At 44.0% G+C, this 16,329-nt stretch overlaps 1 protein-coding gene across 1 annotated transcript in view; it reads left to right on the top strand.

The window, feature by feature from the left end:
- The window catches only part of LOC126484719 (uncharacterized), a 370,831-nt gene that overhangs the window by 316,370 nt on the left and 38,132 nt on the right, over nucleotides 1-16,329 (top strand). Inside the window, exon 5 of the mRNA XM_050108315.1 lies at nucleotides 11,071-11,404. Within this exon, the coding sequence (XP_049964272.1) occupies nucleotides 11,071-11,404 (334 nt within the window). The remainder of the gene's footprint in view (nucleotides 1-11,070; nucleotides 11,405-16,329) is intronic.

The following is a 16,329-nucleotide window of genomic DNA, read 5'->3' as shown; positions in this document are numbered from 1 at the left end:
TTGTTTTCTAATGTCTATTCAATTACTGGGAAGATTTGCTTTTCTGCTGAGAAACTTGGGTACGTGTATCTCTGAGCAAGATACGGGTATGAGTCATGAAATTTCTGCAGCGATAAGTATGCCAACAACGTTACGCTTACCTAACGACCGGTTAGTCATGCGGGAGTTTGTTATTTATTGCTACCGTGAAAGTAATGAGGAGTTGTTCCAAAGGCAGTATAATGCATAAAATAGATTATGTGAAAGTTAGTTTTATTCTGTTACGTTTTTTTATGTTACTAAACACTCATATTTTGTACTTACTGTGTAAAAGGGGAGAGGGGTTCGGAGATGACGATAATGTTTCCATAATAAGACAGAATGCTAATTAGGGTATTTGCTGCTGGGAATCGCTCTAAAGTTGTGAAAGTCTTAAGTTTTATACACATCTACCACTGCTTCCGTTTCCAGTAAGACATGCTTGTGCCAGTGGAATGCCTTCGTTGTGTTGTCATAAGCACAACAGGAAAAGTCGTCGCGTGAAGTTTCGAACGTTCCCACATTCAGGTGAGCCAACATAACTCGACAGCAAGCGCAGGAAGCACAAATAGGCGCATCGAGCTGACTGCTTTCTGTTCTCGCCAGATATTTCCGATACGTTTGGATATCAAAATCGTCCGCTGTTACCTTATTTGTGTGCGTTATGACCTACTACTATCTTTCGAAATCACTGCAAGAAATCGCCCGAATCCATACTAGTGAAAACTGGCTTTATGCCTAGTAAAATATAGCTAGATTTTGTTTTCTATGAAGAAATTGTTGAAAGGAAATGGTCGGGTCTGAAGTTCGCTACGGAATTTAAGGTATGCTTAACATCCAGTTGCACATTTTTGATGTGGTTTTCACATCTTCGGAAATACTATATTTGAGTACGTTACGATGATGAGAAAATGGGTCTCGGCCCGAAATTAGTCATCGAGTGAAAAAAGGAAGTAAAATTTGGAACTTTAGACTGGTTTTTCGTTGTATTCATACACTGAAGCGCCATAGAAACTGGTATAGGCATGCATATTCAAATCCAGAAATATCCAAACAGGCAGAATAGGGTGCTGCGATCGGCAACGCCTATATAAGACAACAAGTGTCTGGCGCAGCTGTTATATCGGTTACTCCTGCTACAATGACAGGTTATCAAAATTTAAGTGAGTTTGAACGTGGTGTTATAGTCGGCGCTCGAGTGATGGGACACAGCACCTCCCAGGTAGCGATGAAGTGGAGATTTTCCCGTGCGACCATTTCACGAATGTACCGTGAATATCAGAAATGGTAGAACATCAGATCTCCGACATCGCTGCGGTCGGAAAAAGATCCTGCAAGAACGGGACCAACGACGACTGAAGAGAATCGTTCAACGTGACAAGTGCAACCCTTCCGCAAATTGCTGCATATTTCAATGCAGGGCCATCTACAAGTGTCAGCGTGCGAAACATTCAACGAACCATCATCGATATGGGCTTCCGTGCCGAAGACCGTATCGTGTACCCTTGATGATAGCACGACACAAAGCCTTACGCTTCCCCTGGGCCCGTTAACACCGACGTTGGACTGTTGATGAATAGAAACATGTTGCCTGGTCGGACGAGTCTCGTTTCAAATTGTATCAAGCAGATGGACGTGTACTGGTACGGAGACAACCCTGCATGTCAACAGGGGACTGTTCAAACTGACGGGGGCTGTGCAATGGTGTGGGGCGTGTGCAGTTGGAGTGATATAGTACGCCCGATACGTCTAGATACGACTCTGACAGGTGACACGTACGTACGCATCCTGTCTGATCACCTGCATCCATTCATGTCTATTCTGCATTCCAACGGACTTGGGTAATTGCAGCAGGACAATGCGACACCGTACGCGTCCAGAATAGCTACAGAATGGCTTCAGGAACACTCTTCTGAGTTTAAACACCTCCGCTGGCCACCAAACTCCCCTGACATGAACATTATTGAGCATATCTGGGATGCCTTGCAACGTGCTGTTCAGAAGAGATTCCACCCCCTCATACTATTACCGATTTATGGACAACTCTGCAGGATTCATGGTGTTCATTCCCCCCAGCACTGCTTCAGACGTTAGTCGAGTCCATACCACGTGTTGCGGCACTTCTGCCTGATCGCGGGGGCATTACACGATATTGGGCATGTGTACCAGTTTCTTTGGCTCTTCAGTGTTAATAATCATCATTTCCGTACAGGATATTTTTGGTTATTCGCTTTTTATAGCAACTGCTACCCATACGATGTTCATTTTTAATTACAGAAATTAAACTTTCTCTGTCCTGAAGGAGGTTGGAGCATCACGTCGCTTTACTAGGCATGGTCCTGTTGCCTTCTTCCGACTTAGAACCGACCCACCCCACTTGAACGCAGTCTTGGTGCCAGTGTTCAGCTTTGCATCGTTCCATGTTAACAAGACATTGCCAGTTGAAAGCGCTTTGGGCGTGTAGCATAAGTGCCTTCTGCTGTTGTCAACAGAACGAAGAACATAGTTTTAGGTTGTGTAGGCCTTTCAGAGTTAGCTTATGTATATCGCCAGTGTCCCACATTACCACTGCGACAATGTGCACAGACTTCTGTTGCCATGTGGTTTTTACATCATCTTCCCGGTCCCTATATTTCTCCTTTTCATTCCATTGTTTTGCACATTAGTTGTGTTGGGTACAACGACGCCTGAATTGAAAGTAACTTGCTCAGCTTTGTTATTCAGATTGCATCGGTCCATTTTATCAGTTATCATACTGTCTTCACAGTAAATTTTGAATGTGTCATGTCGTAATCTTAGAGTGAAGGGAAATCTTTGATTAATTCACTCTACTGCTGCAACTTCTAGTGAATTCGTCATTTTTTTCTGTCCTCCGTCGTTCCTCACTTGCTTCAAAATTCATGGGAGTATGTTCTGTCTATGCAACTAATTGAAGCCAGTTTGTTTATTGCCATACGCGTTCGCTTTTTTTACTTGTGAAACATTTCCAGTGGCTGGTAATACATATTTCTTTTTATACGTATAATAAATGTATTATGTAGTAGATACAATATGTTATTATGTTACATCTTATGATGTTTTTCTCTTGTTTGTCAGTTTAGAATCGAGTTTTGTAGTACACATTTCTTGATGTGAAATTATCGTTCGGTGTTACTTACGATTTCCAGCACTTTTAGTCCGTGTATGTGGTCCATAAAACCAACATAATTAGAGTTTTGAGTCTTTAACCATAAAGGTTTCACATGATTGATATCAAATATTTGACGCATTAACTCATTCATGAAGTAATCATGCATTTGATATCTGTTTTGTACATGTGGTCCATAAAACGAACATAATTAGAGCTCTGAGTCTTCAACCATAAAGGTTTTACATGCATGACATCAAATATTTTACGCATTAACTCATTCGTGAAGTAATAATGCATTTGATATCTGTTTTATACATGGGGACATTTCTAGTGAGAAATGCACACTTTTTTAAAATCCATCTTTTATTCTACATGTTTGAAACTTTTGCAGTGTGTACATACATCCTTTAGGAACAATATTTTCATTTCTCCACATAATTTCCATCCCTCTCAGCTGCCTTACGCCATCTTGGAACTAGCGCCTGTATACCCGCACGGTAAAATTCTGGACCAACTTGTTGGAGCTACTGTTTGGCAGCGTGCACAAGGGAGTCATCATCTTCAAACCTTGTTCCACGAAGAGAGTGTTTCAGTTTCCCAAAGAGATGATAGTCAAATGCAGACAGGTCAGGACTGTAAGGCGGGTGTTTGTGTTGTCCATCCGAGTTTATACATGGGGGCTCTCTATTCTTTAATGCAATGGTCTTCAAACTGCGGCAAGCTGAATCCAAAAACGTCAACTAACGTTAAGAACTTCTTACGAGTGCAGTATTTCTGTCCAGTCCTTAGACAGTAATCTTTTAAGGTGAACTTAATTTTAATTGATGTTGCAGAATGCGGCCGTGGGATAAGTAAAGCTGTTCGCTTAACTTGGGATCAGAGGGTTAAATAGCGAGGCCACTGCGGGGTTACAGGATGTGAGATGGGAGAATGTTCTATTGTTCGGCTTCCATTACTGGCAACTCACCGGCGTGCGCGACTCGTACGTATCTACCGTTGTGGTATAAACTTCGACACGGTTGGTCATCTTCAAATGCGGTACTGATGTGTTGCAAGGACATTAAATTAATTAAGACTGTTTCTATACAAGGTGACTATAACTGAACTTTCGCTACTTGAGCCAGTGAAGACGGAAAATTATTTGCCATATGGATAAGTAACTTTATAGGAATAATGATGATAATGAGCGTATGGCATTGGTGGCCGGGAGACCCCTCGCGGGGCGGTTCTTTAACGCCACTACGGCGACTTGCGAGTGAATGAGGATGAAATGATGATCAAAGGCACTCAACACCCAGTCATCTCGAGGCAGAGAAAATCCATGACCCCGCCGGGAATCGAACCCGGGACCCGTGCGCGGGAAGCGAGAACGCTCCCGCAAGACCACGAGCCGCGGAGTTTATAAGAATGATGTTCAGGCTATGCACTGTCGGATTTCCGTTGTTAGTAGAGTTAGTGTCGTGACACGCCGCTAAGCGGCGGTACTGGTACACTGATGTAAGGTTGAAACACAAGCATGAGAGTGCATTACAGCTGCAGACAGTCAGCATGGGTCCAGACAAGGTGAGCAGGGCCTTGCCTCATAAAACTGTTGTAGCGAAACAACAGCAATAGTGCTGCTGGGCGAGTATCATTGCATTAAAGGAATGTGGAGAGGTCCTCTTTCCGCACTGTTGTTGAAGAACGTGATTTGGAAGTTCGAATGAACTGGCTGTTTGGGAATTGATCCAGGGAGAGAGCGACGGCCAATTGCGCCACAAACAGTTGAAGAAATTACTGTTGGCATGACTGAGACACGGGACGCTGATACACGTTGCTGGCTGAAGATCAGTGTAACGAGGGAGGTAGCCAACACCTCACCTCACATGGTCCGGGCAACAGTACAGCAATCTCTAGCGCGGTTCCAGGCTGTCGTGTTAGCAGGTGATCGTCACACTGAACAACATTTATAACCTGGAACGTAAACGTGGTATGCAGTTAACAAACAAACACCCTCTCATGTTGAAATTAAAATGTATTTCTTTCAGTGGTTTATTCGTTACTTCCCTTCCGCGTGTTTCTTAAAAATGTTTCCAGTTTCATTGTCCCCCGATGACTCGCTTTTCATGGGCGTCCTCTCAAGTAGCGAAACTTTAATTGTAGCCACCCTGTAGGGTGCAGTGAGTAGAACAAAACAGGCATTTATATAGTTTATCAAACTTTTGTGATTGTGTCAGACTTGAGTAGTGCACTTGAATATAAGTATGAATACTATTGTTAATCAAAGTCATTCACACATGTAAGACCAACAACACTTCACCACGAAGCTATAGTGGCAGCTGTTAGCAGAGGTTGGCAGCAGTCAGAGACAGATCACAGTCAACACAAAGTGTTCCGAATGACGCCGATTTTCAACGATCGTTATGTGGGGTGGGGGCAACTTATTGCGACCTTATATATCTAGTCAATTGAAAACCCGCCAGGGTAGCCGGGAGCGCTAACGCGCTGCCTTCTGGTCTCGGGTAGGTGCGCCGGCCCTGGATCGAATCCGCCCGGCGGATTAACGACGAGGGCCGGTGCGCCGGCCAGCCTGGATGTGGTTTTTAGGCGGTTTTCCACATCCCGCTAGGTGAATACTGGGCTGGTCCCCATGTTCCGCCTCAGTTACACAGCTCGCAGACATCTGAACACATTTGCACTCTTCCATGGATTACACTCGACGCAGACAGTTGGGGGTACACTAATTCCGTCACGGGGGGTATGGGGTGGTGGCAGGAAGGGCATCCGGCCACCCCTTAACCATTAACATGCCAAATCCGATTAACGATGGCTGACCCTGCGTAACTGCGAGACAAGGCTCAAGCGATAGAATAACTAATCAATTGAAGGCTCGTAACATATTAGTTGCAGCCGTGCTCTAGGGGCGCAGGCACGGTAGCTGAGCGTGTTCGGTCAGAGGTTTGGTTGCCTTCTGTAATAAAAAATTGAGTAAAAGAATCAACCATCGACTTGAACGGATGCCATGTGACGTCCGCTCAGACGAAACGCGAGGAGCAATATCGAACAAAATGAAGACTTCGGCTTAAATTTTCTCCGTTTAATGTTTAGCATATTTAGAGTGCCCTGTCCTTTATGTCCAGTTAGGAAGAGGTAAACACGATATAACATCCGAAAAAAAGTTGCACAGTTCGGTAATGAATTAGCGGAAGTGGGCGAGCGCTGCATCTGCTTAGCATGGTCTGACGTGAAGCCTTATAATCTTATCTAATCTAATCGCCTGTGCGGCTGATGGCCGGGACGTGGTGCGGGCCGCGCACATCCATGGAGGTTCGCTGGCAGGTAAGTAGGATCTCTCTCTCTCTCTCTGTCTGTCTTTCTGTGTTCTCTGAGCAGCCTCTGCAGCGCCAGCTGACGGCGCTGTCATAACTACATTTATTCTCGCGCTATCCGCTACTGTCTCATGCTGCGTGCTTTAATGCTTCTCCGCTTTACTGGTGGTAATATTTCTCCGCCTTACTGGCGGTCTAAATTCGCGAGAGACGGCGACTGCTGTCGCGCTTTGACAAACTGTCGCACCACCGTTTTTGGATCCGGTTTTTCCGTAGCGATTTAACCTGACAGAACTTCTCACCTCGCGGTCGTCCTCTCTCCGTAGAACGGAGAGGCGCGAGTTCTCCGTCTGAATTATTAAAAGTCTTTTCTGCTTATCGACGCCAGTTTCTGTATAGATATCTGCTCTCTGCAAGTCAGCTACGGTGTGTAGCGAGGGTACTTCGTGCACATAAACAGCTCTCCACCCTGCTCTCACTGCTCCTGTTTATATTCCATTAGCTGACAGCAAGACTGTCTGTACCGCCTCATTTCCTAATTTCGCCTCGCGTTCAGTAAGCGAGATGTAAATTCGCTTATTGGCTTCCCCACGACTAGATACTTAACGATTCCGACAGATTCCGTTGACTGGTCGACGATCGTGTAATCAAATGCCACTGAATTTTTTCGCCCGTTTATTTACTTTTAGTACCAACTGTCAGTCTTTGTTCCAAGCGCTGAACATTTTCATTCATTTATTCTAATGCCGGCCGGAGTGGCCGAGCGGTTCTAGGCGCTACAGTCTGGAACCGCGCGATCGCTACTGTCGCAAATTCGAATCCTGCCTCGGGCATGGATGTGTTTGATGTTCTTAGGTTAGGTTTAAATAGTTCTAAGTTCTAGGGGACTGATGACCTCAGAAGTTAAGTCCCATAGTGCCCAGAGCCATTTGAACCATTTACTCTAATGCACGAGTTCATGTACGCTGTCCAGTTCCCCTGTATCGAGTCAAAGTGGCCGATGGTTCAAATGGCTCTGAGCACTATGGGACTTAACTTCTGAGGTCATCAGTCCCCTAGAATTTAGAACTACTTAAACCTAACTAACCTGAGGACATCACAAACATCCATGCCCGAAGCAGGATTCGAACCTGCGACCGTAGCGGTCGCTCGGTTCCAGACTGTAGCGCCTAGAACCGCTCGGCCACTCTGGCCGGCAAAGTGGCCGAATCTCAACTTTTAGACGAAGGATCAGACCTAAACTTTATAATCTTCGGCTGCGCGAAATTCGCTGCTCAATTGACAAAACTGATCGTTGTAGTGTGGTTGGAGTCTGCTTGCTTTTTCGTGTTATCTCGACAGTGTGCAACTAACTTTAACTGTGTAGATATGAGCTGGGTAGCACGAGTGACCTAACAGCATTCTCATGTCACCGCTGTAAGGCTTATCTGACTTGGCAAGGTCGTCTCGATATGCGGGATTGAACGATAGCGGAATGCTTTTCTCTATCGTCAAGTGAGGCGTTTTCTAATTTGACCGTTGGTTGTCGGCGTCTGCCCTGACCCACCGAAAGAAAACATTTATGTGGACGTTTCCACTTTCGTCTACTTGTAGAATGCTGTTTTTCTCCGTTCTTGTAATCGTCAGATATATGAGACAGAGAGAGCATAGTTGCAGAATAACTTTTGGAGATCAACTACATTAAATATGGAAACAATTTCTGACTATAAAATTATACTACTAGCTCCAGCGATGACAGTGGAGCCACACTTATATGTACCAAGAGAAAGGAAAAGGAAGAAACAGTACGTGTTAATCAAACGTAACTCAATCTCTTTGACATGATACTGATGCATCTAGTCAGATAAAATTCAACTCAACACAGAAATATGCAAATATGCTTGAAAATTCATTGCAAGAAGACTAAAATAATGAAAATGATCACATCCAAAAAACTAATTAACAATGATGTCTTAGGTGCAGTAGATGCGTTTTTCTGATAAGGACAGCTCAAGGCAGGGAGTGGATGAACAGCAAAAGGTTAAACAGTCGTGACATTGCCATCTGATCTGATTCAGTGGCTGTTCTTTAGTCAGTGAACCTACCCGTCTAATCTTCAGCATTCTTCTACGTCACAACTTTTTAAAGTCGTCCATCTCGTCTTGGCCGTACTCGTTATCATTCACTTTTCACTTCCGCACAAGACTACACCATAAACAAATACTTACAAAAAAAGACTCCCTAATATATAAATTTACGTTAGATGCCAACACATTTTATCTCTGTTAGAAAAGCTTTCCGTCCTATTTACAGTCTGCATTGCATATTTTCTTTACTTCTGTCGTTGCCAGTTACCATGATGGCAAAACGGCAAAACTCATTTATAAGCTTCAGTGTCTCAATTCGTAAACTAATTACCTCAGGATCAGCCTACTTAATTCGATTACGCTCAATCAACCTTGTTTTAAATTAGTTTCTCCTTGTTTTACTTTAGTGTTTGCTCAATGTACAAATTTAATAAGACGGGGGATATACTCCAACCGTTCTCATTTACTACCTCCCTTTGTGTCTTTCGACTTTTATGTCTCCAGTTTTGAGTTCTGTATAATTTATCGTTCGCGCCCTGTACCCTGCTACCTTCAGAACTGCAAGGAGTGTATTTCACTCAACTTTGTCAGTAACTTTCTCTACATCTTCAAAAGCTATAAAAGTAGATTTGCAAGAAAAATATGACTGTAAAAGTCAGTCATTGTATACGTTGTCGACTGACCGATATATTGGCTTCCCCAGAGGAATGGTCTATTGAGGGATATGACACTCATTTGAAGCAAAAAACTCCGTATCGACATATGCCCTATTACGAATGGTTTCCGCTATAGAACACCTTTAGTATACAGTGTTCTTTATTTTCTGTAATATTCGATACGTTGTCATTGCTTGTAATGTACCACAGTAGTGTAGAGGAAATAGAGACGAATAGTTTGATACTTGTGGAATGCTAAGTCGGCAAACTATCTCAGATTTGCCTACAAAAACTACCAAATCTACAGCGCATGCGTGTCGCGCAAGATTTTCAACAATGTCTCGTTCCCTTGGTGCAAACTAGAGAAAAAATGAGTTGGACCTTTGCTGAAGGAAATTCAATGTAGTTTAATTTTGTACTACGGTGCATTTTCGCTAGAGAAATAGTTTTTGATTGGTTCAAGGAAAGCGTACAAAAGTGACATTCAACGTGTTCTATACCGGGAACCATTCGGAACAGGGCATATGGACTTACGAAGTGTTTTGCTTCAAGTGAGTGTTCCTGTCATATCTGTGAACAGCGTCGTATTCTGCCTGTTTACAGACCTCTGTAGTTGAATACGCATGCCTATACCAGTTTCTTTGACGTTTCAGTGTAAATAAGGGCACATGGTTTAGAGCTTGACACTAGTTCGGTACATATTGTTATTTGTCCATTAAATTTCGGGCATAGCTGCGCGAATAAAATTTCCTCCACTGATATTTCGGCCGCGTATGGTCCGGCCATCCTCTGATAATTCCTCGTGGGACACCATGTGTAATTTCGTCTGAATATTGAAGTTACTGTTAATGTTTTTAAAAATTGTTAGGCAGTTATTTCACGAGATGCAGTACCTCTAATATTTTTTGAAGAATATATTGCGTCTTTAATTCAGTGAACAATGGTTAAATTTATGTAGCGAGTTTATATAACAACGTGCGTATTTATTTATTTATTTTTTTTTTTTTTGTGTAGCGTTCGGTTTTTAAATCGCTGCGTGAAGCTGAGACAGACAATTACCTTTCGTTGCTACATTCTGTGTTCAGTTGTTTTAGGAGAGGCACCCGTGGTGATAGAAAATTTTTTTAATGCAGTCAGATGCTAAATCTTTGGTCCTAGTTATGATTCTCGTACTGGTAACAAAAATATTCGGGGGATTTTCGTTTTGACACCTTATTACGATGGTTAACCCGAGTAAAATTATGAAACGAACGTCCACTCAGGCGCAACAGTAGCGCTTGGCATTGGAGGCCAGTTTCGAACGACAATGAATTAAATTAAAGCTTCATTTTTAAGAAAGGAAGCTGCCGCCATTGTCCCACTGCCCCTCATCCATTGCTTCCCTTTCATGACCCTACTCATATACATACAGCATCGGTTCTGTAAAACTTGAGGCTAAAATTTTGCTCCCTACTACCTTTAGATTTTCAAAAAAAGTATTTAGCCAACACTGCTAAAAGCTTTCTCTAAATCTGCAAATGCTATGAACGTAGGTTTTCCTTTCTTCAGCCTATCTACTAGGATAAATCCTAGGGCCAGTATTGGCTTCTACTGTTGTTTCCTTCCACTCTTCTGTAAATGATTTCTGACAGTATTTTGCAATCATTACGTTTTTAACTGATAGCTCGGTAATACTCCTGTCAGCACCTGCCATCTTTGGAATTGGAATTATTACATTCCTATCGAAGTCTTAAAGTTTCCACCAGCATGCGGTGTATAAAGTAAACCCGGAACTAATTAAATATCTACAGCTACGGTTTGTTTAACGTTTACTCGCCTTTTCGCTTTGTGTTAAATTGATAATAGTGACGAATCAGTGGCCGTTATCTGATTTGCGGCCGTCATGTTGGCAGGCTCCCGCGCATGCGCAGCAGCCGGCTGCGGCGTCGCCGCTGCGGCGGCGCTTCAGCTCCGCGGCGGACCTGTCGGCGCCCTCCGCCTCCGCCGCCCCCGCCGCCTCCATCGCCCTTGCCAGCCCGGCGGCCGGCCTCTACTCGCGCGTGGGCGGCAGCCAGCTGGACGTGCGCACGTCGCCGCTGGACCGCTCGCAGAGCTTCCTCGACCTGTCCGCCACCCCCGCAGCCAGCGCCGCCCCTGCCGCCGCCCCCGCCCCCGCAAGGGAGCGCTCTGCCGACGCGCAGCAGGCCACGGCCTCGCTTCCGCGGAGGACATCCTTCAGCGGCACAGGCAAGTAACAATGACCAAGAGTGGTCCGACAAAACAGCCTTGCGTTCTTGTTTCCAGGAGCTTAAAATATTAAGAGGAAACTCTTTCCGCAAAATATTTATTTGGTTACACACTGGCTTTCAGTTTCTTAGGCCATTATCTGTTGACAGCTGAAAGTCATGAACACAGATAAAATGACGTCTGACTTGCACAGATATTATTTACACGAAGATACGAAAGATGCAAAAATGATTACGTGTAGAGTATTTACAAAAGAAAGTATTAATTTTTATATCACTCAGAAATAGTTACATTTAACTAAAAATGGACCTCAACGTGAGAGAAGCTGGAGATTAAGAAAGCAGAGTCAACCTTGGACGATCGTCTTTCAATGGATCGTCTTTCAATGGAAAACCACTCTTGTTATGTAGATAGTGAAGTTTTACATTCTTTTAAGAAAAGCAGTCAATTTCCTATTTCCCCTCTGTTAAATAAAGTTTCTGTTTGGGTTACAGTTGTAAATTTAACTTTATTTTTCATCTGTTCTTAAACACAACGGTTTTTTTTTTCATCAGTCTTCTGACTGGTTTGATACGGCCCATCATGCTTTCCTCTCCTGTGCCAACATCATCGCAGAATAGCACTTGCATCCTAAGTTTATGAATTTATTTGTAAAAGTATAGACACTGGAAATTAAAATGTCCTGAGATGCCTCTCCTGCTCAAAGTCGGCCCGTTTGACGTCCTACCCCCCTTAACACATCTCCTATCGTGGTTTTTGTCGCTCTTTTCGAAATGTTTCTTATCAGTCCACCTAATTTTGTACATCCTTCATGAAACGTGTAATGATGTCCACAGAAAAAAGTTTCATGTAACAACTTCTGCATGACACAAAAATGTAATACTTTCTTTTGTAAACCCTCTGCATGTCATCATATCTCCTGTATAAATAATATCTGTGTGAGTAGCGCGTCATTTTATCTATGTTTGTGACATTCGGCTATCTTCTGACTGTGGCCTAGGAAGCTCATAGCCGTTTTGTGACCAAATAAATCATTAGAAAATGTTTCTCATTTAATATTGTTATCATGTTATGGGAACCACCGACAAGAATTCAGTTAATGTTATAAAATTTTCCACATTCAGTAATTTTCAGAATGATATCTTGTTCTTAAAATGTCCAGTATTAACTCGTAATAACACAATGCGAACGCTGTGTTGTTTATTCTGTGCAGACTTTCTAATATTCCGGCACAAAAGTGGATATAGAATGGTAAGAAAACGTCTGCTGGCGTTGCGGGCACGTGACGCGGTAACGAAAGCACGCAAGTGGAGCGGACACGACGGGGAAGTTATGAGCTGTTAATAGGAAATCCACTGAGATAAGCGACTTTGACAAAAGCCAAATTATTATTACGCAGGGTCTGTGAACGAGTAACTCGGAAACGGCGAAGCTGGTGGAATGTTCATGTGCTACTGTCGTGAGTATCTTATGGAAAGAGGTAGAAGAACAGTGAAACTACCACTAGGCGCTAAATGCACGGACGTCCACAGCTCTTCACAGAACGTGGGGTATAATGGCTTGTGTGCTCGGTAAAGCGGGATAGATGGTGATCTGCTGCGGAAAGAGCACAATGCTGGCGCACACACAAGTGTTTCGGAGCACACCGTTAATCGTTCGTTGTTGAACATGGAGCTCCGAAACAGATCAGCCCTGCGTGTTCACATATTGACCCAACGGCATCGTCAATGACGTTTACATTGGGGACGGAACCATCGGGATTTGACCGTTGATCAATGGAAACGTGTGGGCTCTTCGGGTTAATCACATTTTTAGCACACTAGGTCGGTGGTCGTGTCCACAAACACAGTCATTGAGGTGAACGGCGGCTCGAAACGTGCAGCGTGTCCATTTAGAAAGGAACGCAAGAAAGTTTGTGACAGTAAGCGTAGTGACAGGATATTTGTGTCCCAACTTGGTGGTACTACGGTTTGATTTTATTCTGCACGATCACCACCTGTCAACTGCGAATTTTTCTATCATGGGTTTTACTGTGGTTGGGGGGAAAAAGCCATCGTCTACCGCGAGAATTACGACAGTGCTACTGACCAAGAAGACAACGATGAAACCAACGAGGTTTCAAGTGATGGCGGTAGTCTTTGATGCTATCTAATAATCTACGTCTGGTGTGTGGTGGAGGGTACTTTGTGTACCGCTGTCATTTACCCCCTTTCCTGCACCGCTGGCGAGTGGTTCGCGGGAAGAATGCTTGCTGGTAAGGATCCTTGAACATGGATCTCTCTAATTTTGTGTTCATGGTGTTTTCTCGAAATTTACGTACGAGGAAGCAATATCATTGTTGACTCTTGTAGGAAGGTACGCTCTCGGAAACTGAACAGTAAACCACCCTGTGATGTAGCATGAAGAACGCATCGCGTGAAGCATTTGCCACGGAAGTTGGTGGATCACTTCAGAGGCGTTTTCGTGCTTACTAAATGAACATGTAACGAAACGCCCTGCTCTTCTTTGAATCTTCTCTGTTTGTTATATCGATTCCGTATGGTACGGATCCCATACTGACGAGCAATATTAAAGGGTTTTGTACGCAGCCTCCTTCGTTGACGGACTAAGTTTCCTGAGGATTCTTCGGTTAATTCCTGCTATTAGTTTTAGGTGGTCGTTCCACTTCAAATCGTCCATATGCATACTTCCAGGTATTTTTGGGAAGTAACTGGTTTCAGAGACTGTTGTGCAATCGTGTAATCATACAGTAACGTGTCTTTATATATAAGCAATACGTTACTTTCGTTTATGTTGAGGTCCCCTGCACAAAGCGTCGATGCTTGTAGGCCTTCTCTGTAGACAATAGTTTCATCCTCGAAAGCGCCTCGTGGAACCAGAATGAGATTTTCACTCTGCAGCGGAGTGTGCGCTGATATGAAACTTCCTGGCAGATTAAAACTGTGTGGCGGACCGAGACTCGAACTCGAGACCTTTGCCTTTCGCGAGCAAGTGCTCTGCCTGTCTGAGCTACCCAAGCACGACTTACGCCCGCCATCACAGCCTCACTTCTCCCAGTACCTCGTCTCCTACCTTCCAGACTTTACAGAAGCTTTCCTGCGGACCTTGCAGAGCACTTGCCCGCGAAAGGCAAAGGTCCCGAGTTCGAGTCTCGGTCCGCCACACAGTTTTAATCTGCCAGGAAGTTTCATATCAGCGCACACTCCGCTGCAGAGTGAAAATCTCATTCTGGAAACATCCCCCAGGCTGTGGTTAAGCTGTAGGCTGGAGTGGCCGAGCGGTTCTAGGCGCTACAGTCTGGAACCGCAAGACCGCTACGGTCGCAGATTCGAATCCTGCCTCGGGCATGGATGTGTGTGATGTCCTTAGGTTAGTCAGGTTTAAGTAGTTCTAAGTTCTAGGGGACTGATGACCTCGTTTCACTCTCCATTCTTGAATAGTTTCAGTAGGCAATTGGCTACTCTCTCTTATCTTTGATCTAAGGAGGATGGTTATGACGGTACCTTTACTCCTTGTCCTTTGATTTATGTTGCTGTTGATAGCTGTAATACCTGCTGCTGCAGTAGCGATAATAATAAGTGCTGGATTCGGTTCCACACAAGGTGTGGTTGCAAGTAACGCCCACGCGCCACGCATCATTTTAGAAGTGACGGAACTCCACACGCCACGCATTCGCACGACTTTCACCGTTTACACGCACGCTCTTGCGTCAACCGCGCCTGAACCCCGGGTCGCTCGCGTATAAGAACGCGTCCCTAAACTTCTATCAACGTACCGGTGCGGTTCTGCTCCACTACATAATACGAAATACAATCAACACAGTCTCGCTGTCAGAACCTGACGTTTGACCTCCCCTGTCTGTATTCTCTACAAACAGGTCATCGGAAGTACTGATTTTTTTAAACGTTATGACGCCCCCCAGAAGCTCACCATTTATTTCGTAATCGGATATTATTAGTTTCTTCCTTTTCGTTTAGGGAATTATCCTGCTTTCATCCATCTCCAGAGCGGGTTGTCACCCAAAGCACCAAATGGAAATGAAAAGAATAAATCGTGTGGTACTGTTAGCTGGAAGATCCGAGGCGTTGAGAGTTGTTCCTTAAGCGTATCGGTTGAGTGTAGGTGATTAATGGATGTGTACATAGTGTGGTGTCATATTTTGAATTTATGTCGATGAAAGAAGGGAGAGCGCACAAGTAGTAGTGAACAGGCAAAATTTGCTAAACACATTTGACACTCTTCTACATTGACAACTGAGTACCAGAATACAAGCATACGGAATATAACCACTGTTATATGAATGACTCCAAGAATATTTGACTAGTCTAACCTAGTACGTCGATATACAGGGTGATTCAAAAAGAATACCACAACTTTAAAAATGTGTATTTAATGAAAGAAACATAATATAACCTTCTGTTATACATCATTACAAAGAGTATTTAAAAAGGTTTTTTTTCACTCGAAAACAAGTTCAGAGATGTTCAATATGGCCCCCTCCAGACACTCGACTAATATCAACCCGATACTCCAACTCGTTCCACACTCTCTGTAGCATATCAGGCGTAACAGTTTGGATAGCTGCTGTTATTTCTCGTTTCAAATCATCAATGGTGGCTGGGAGAGGTGGCCGAAACACCATATCCTTAACGTACCCCCATAAGAAAAAATCGCGGGGGGTAAGATCAGGGCTTCTTGGAGACCAGTGATGAAGTGCTCTGTCACGGGCTGCCTGCCGGCCGATCCATCGTCTCGGGTAGTTGACGTTCAGGTAGTTACGGACAGATAAGTGCCAATGTGGTGGCGCTCCATCCTGCTGAAATATGAATTGTTGTGCTTCTTGTTCGAGCTGAGGGAACAGCCAACTCTCTAACATCTCCAGATACTGTAGTCCAGTTACAGTAGCACCTTCGAAGAAAAAGGGA

The sequence above is a fragment of the Schistocerca serialis genome, chromosome 6 (genome assembly GCF_023864345.2).
Source record: "Schistocerca serialis cubense isolate TAMUIC-IGC-003099 chromosome 6, iqSchSeri2.2, whole genome shotgun sequence".
NCBI classification, from domain to species: Eukaryota; Metazoa; Arthropoda; class Insecta; order Orthoptera; family Acrididae; genus Schistocerca; species Schistocerca serialis.
Note: the sequence above shows the minus strand (reverse complement) of the source record. Positions and strands in the feature narration are given on the sequence as shown.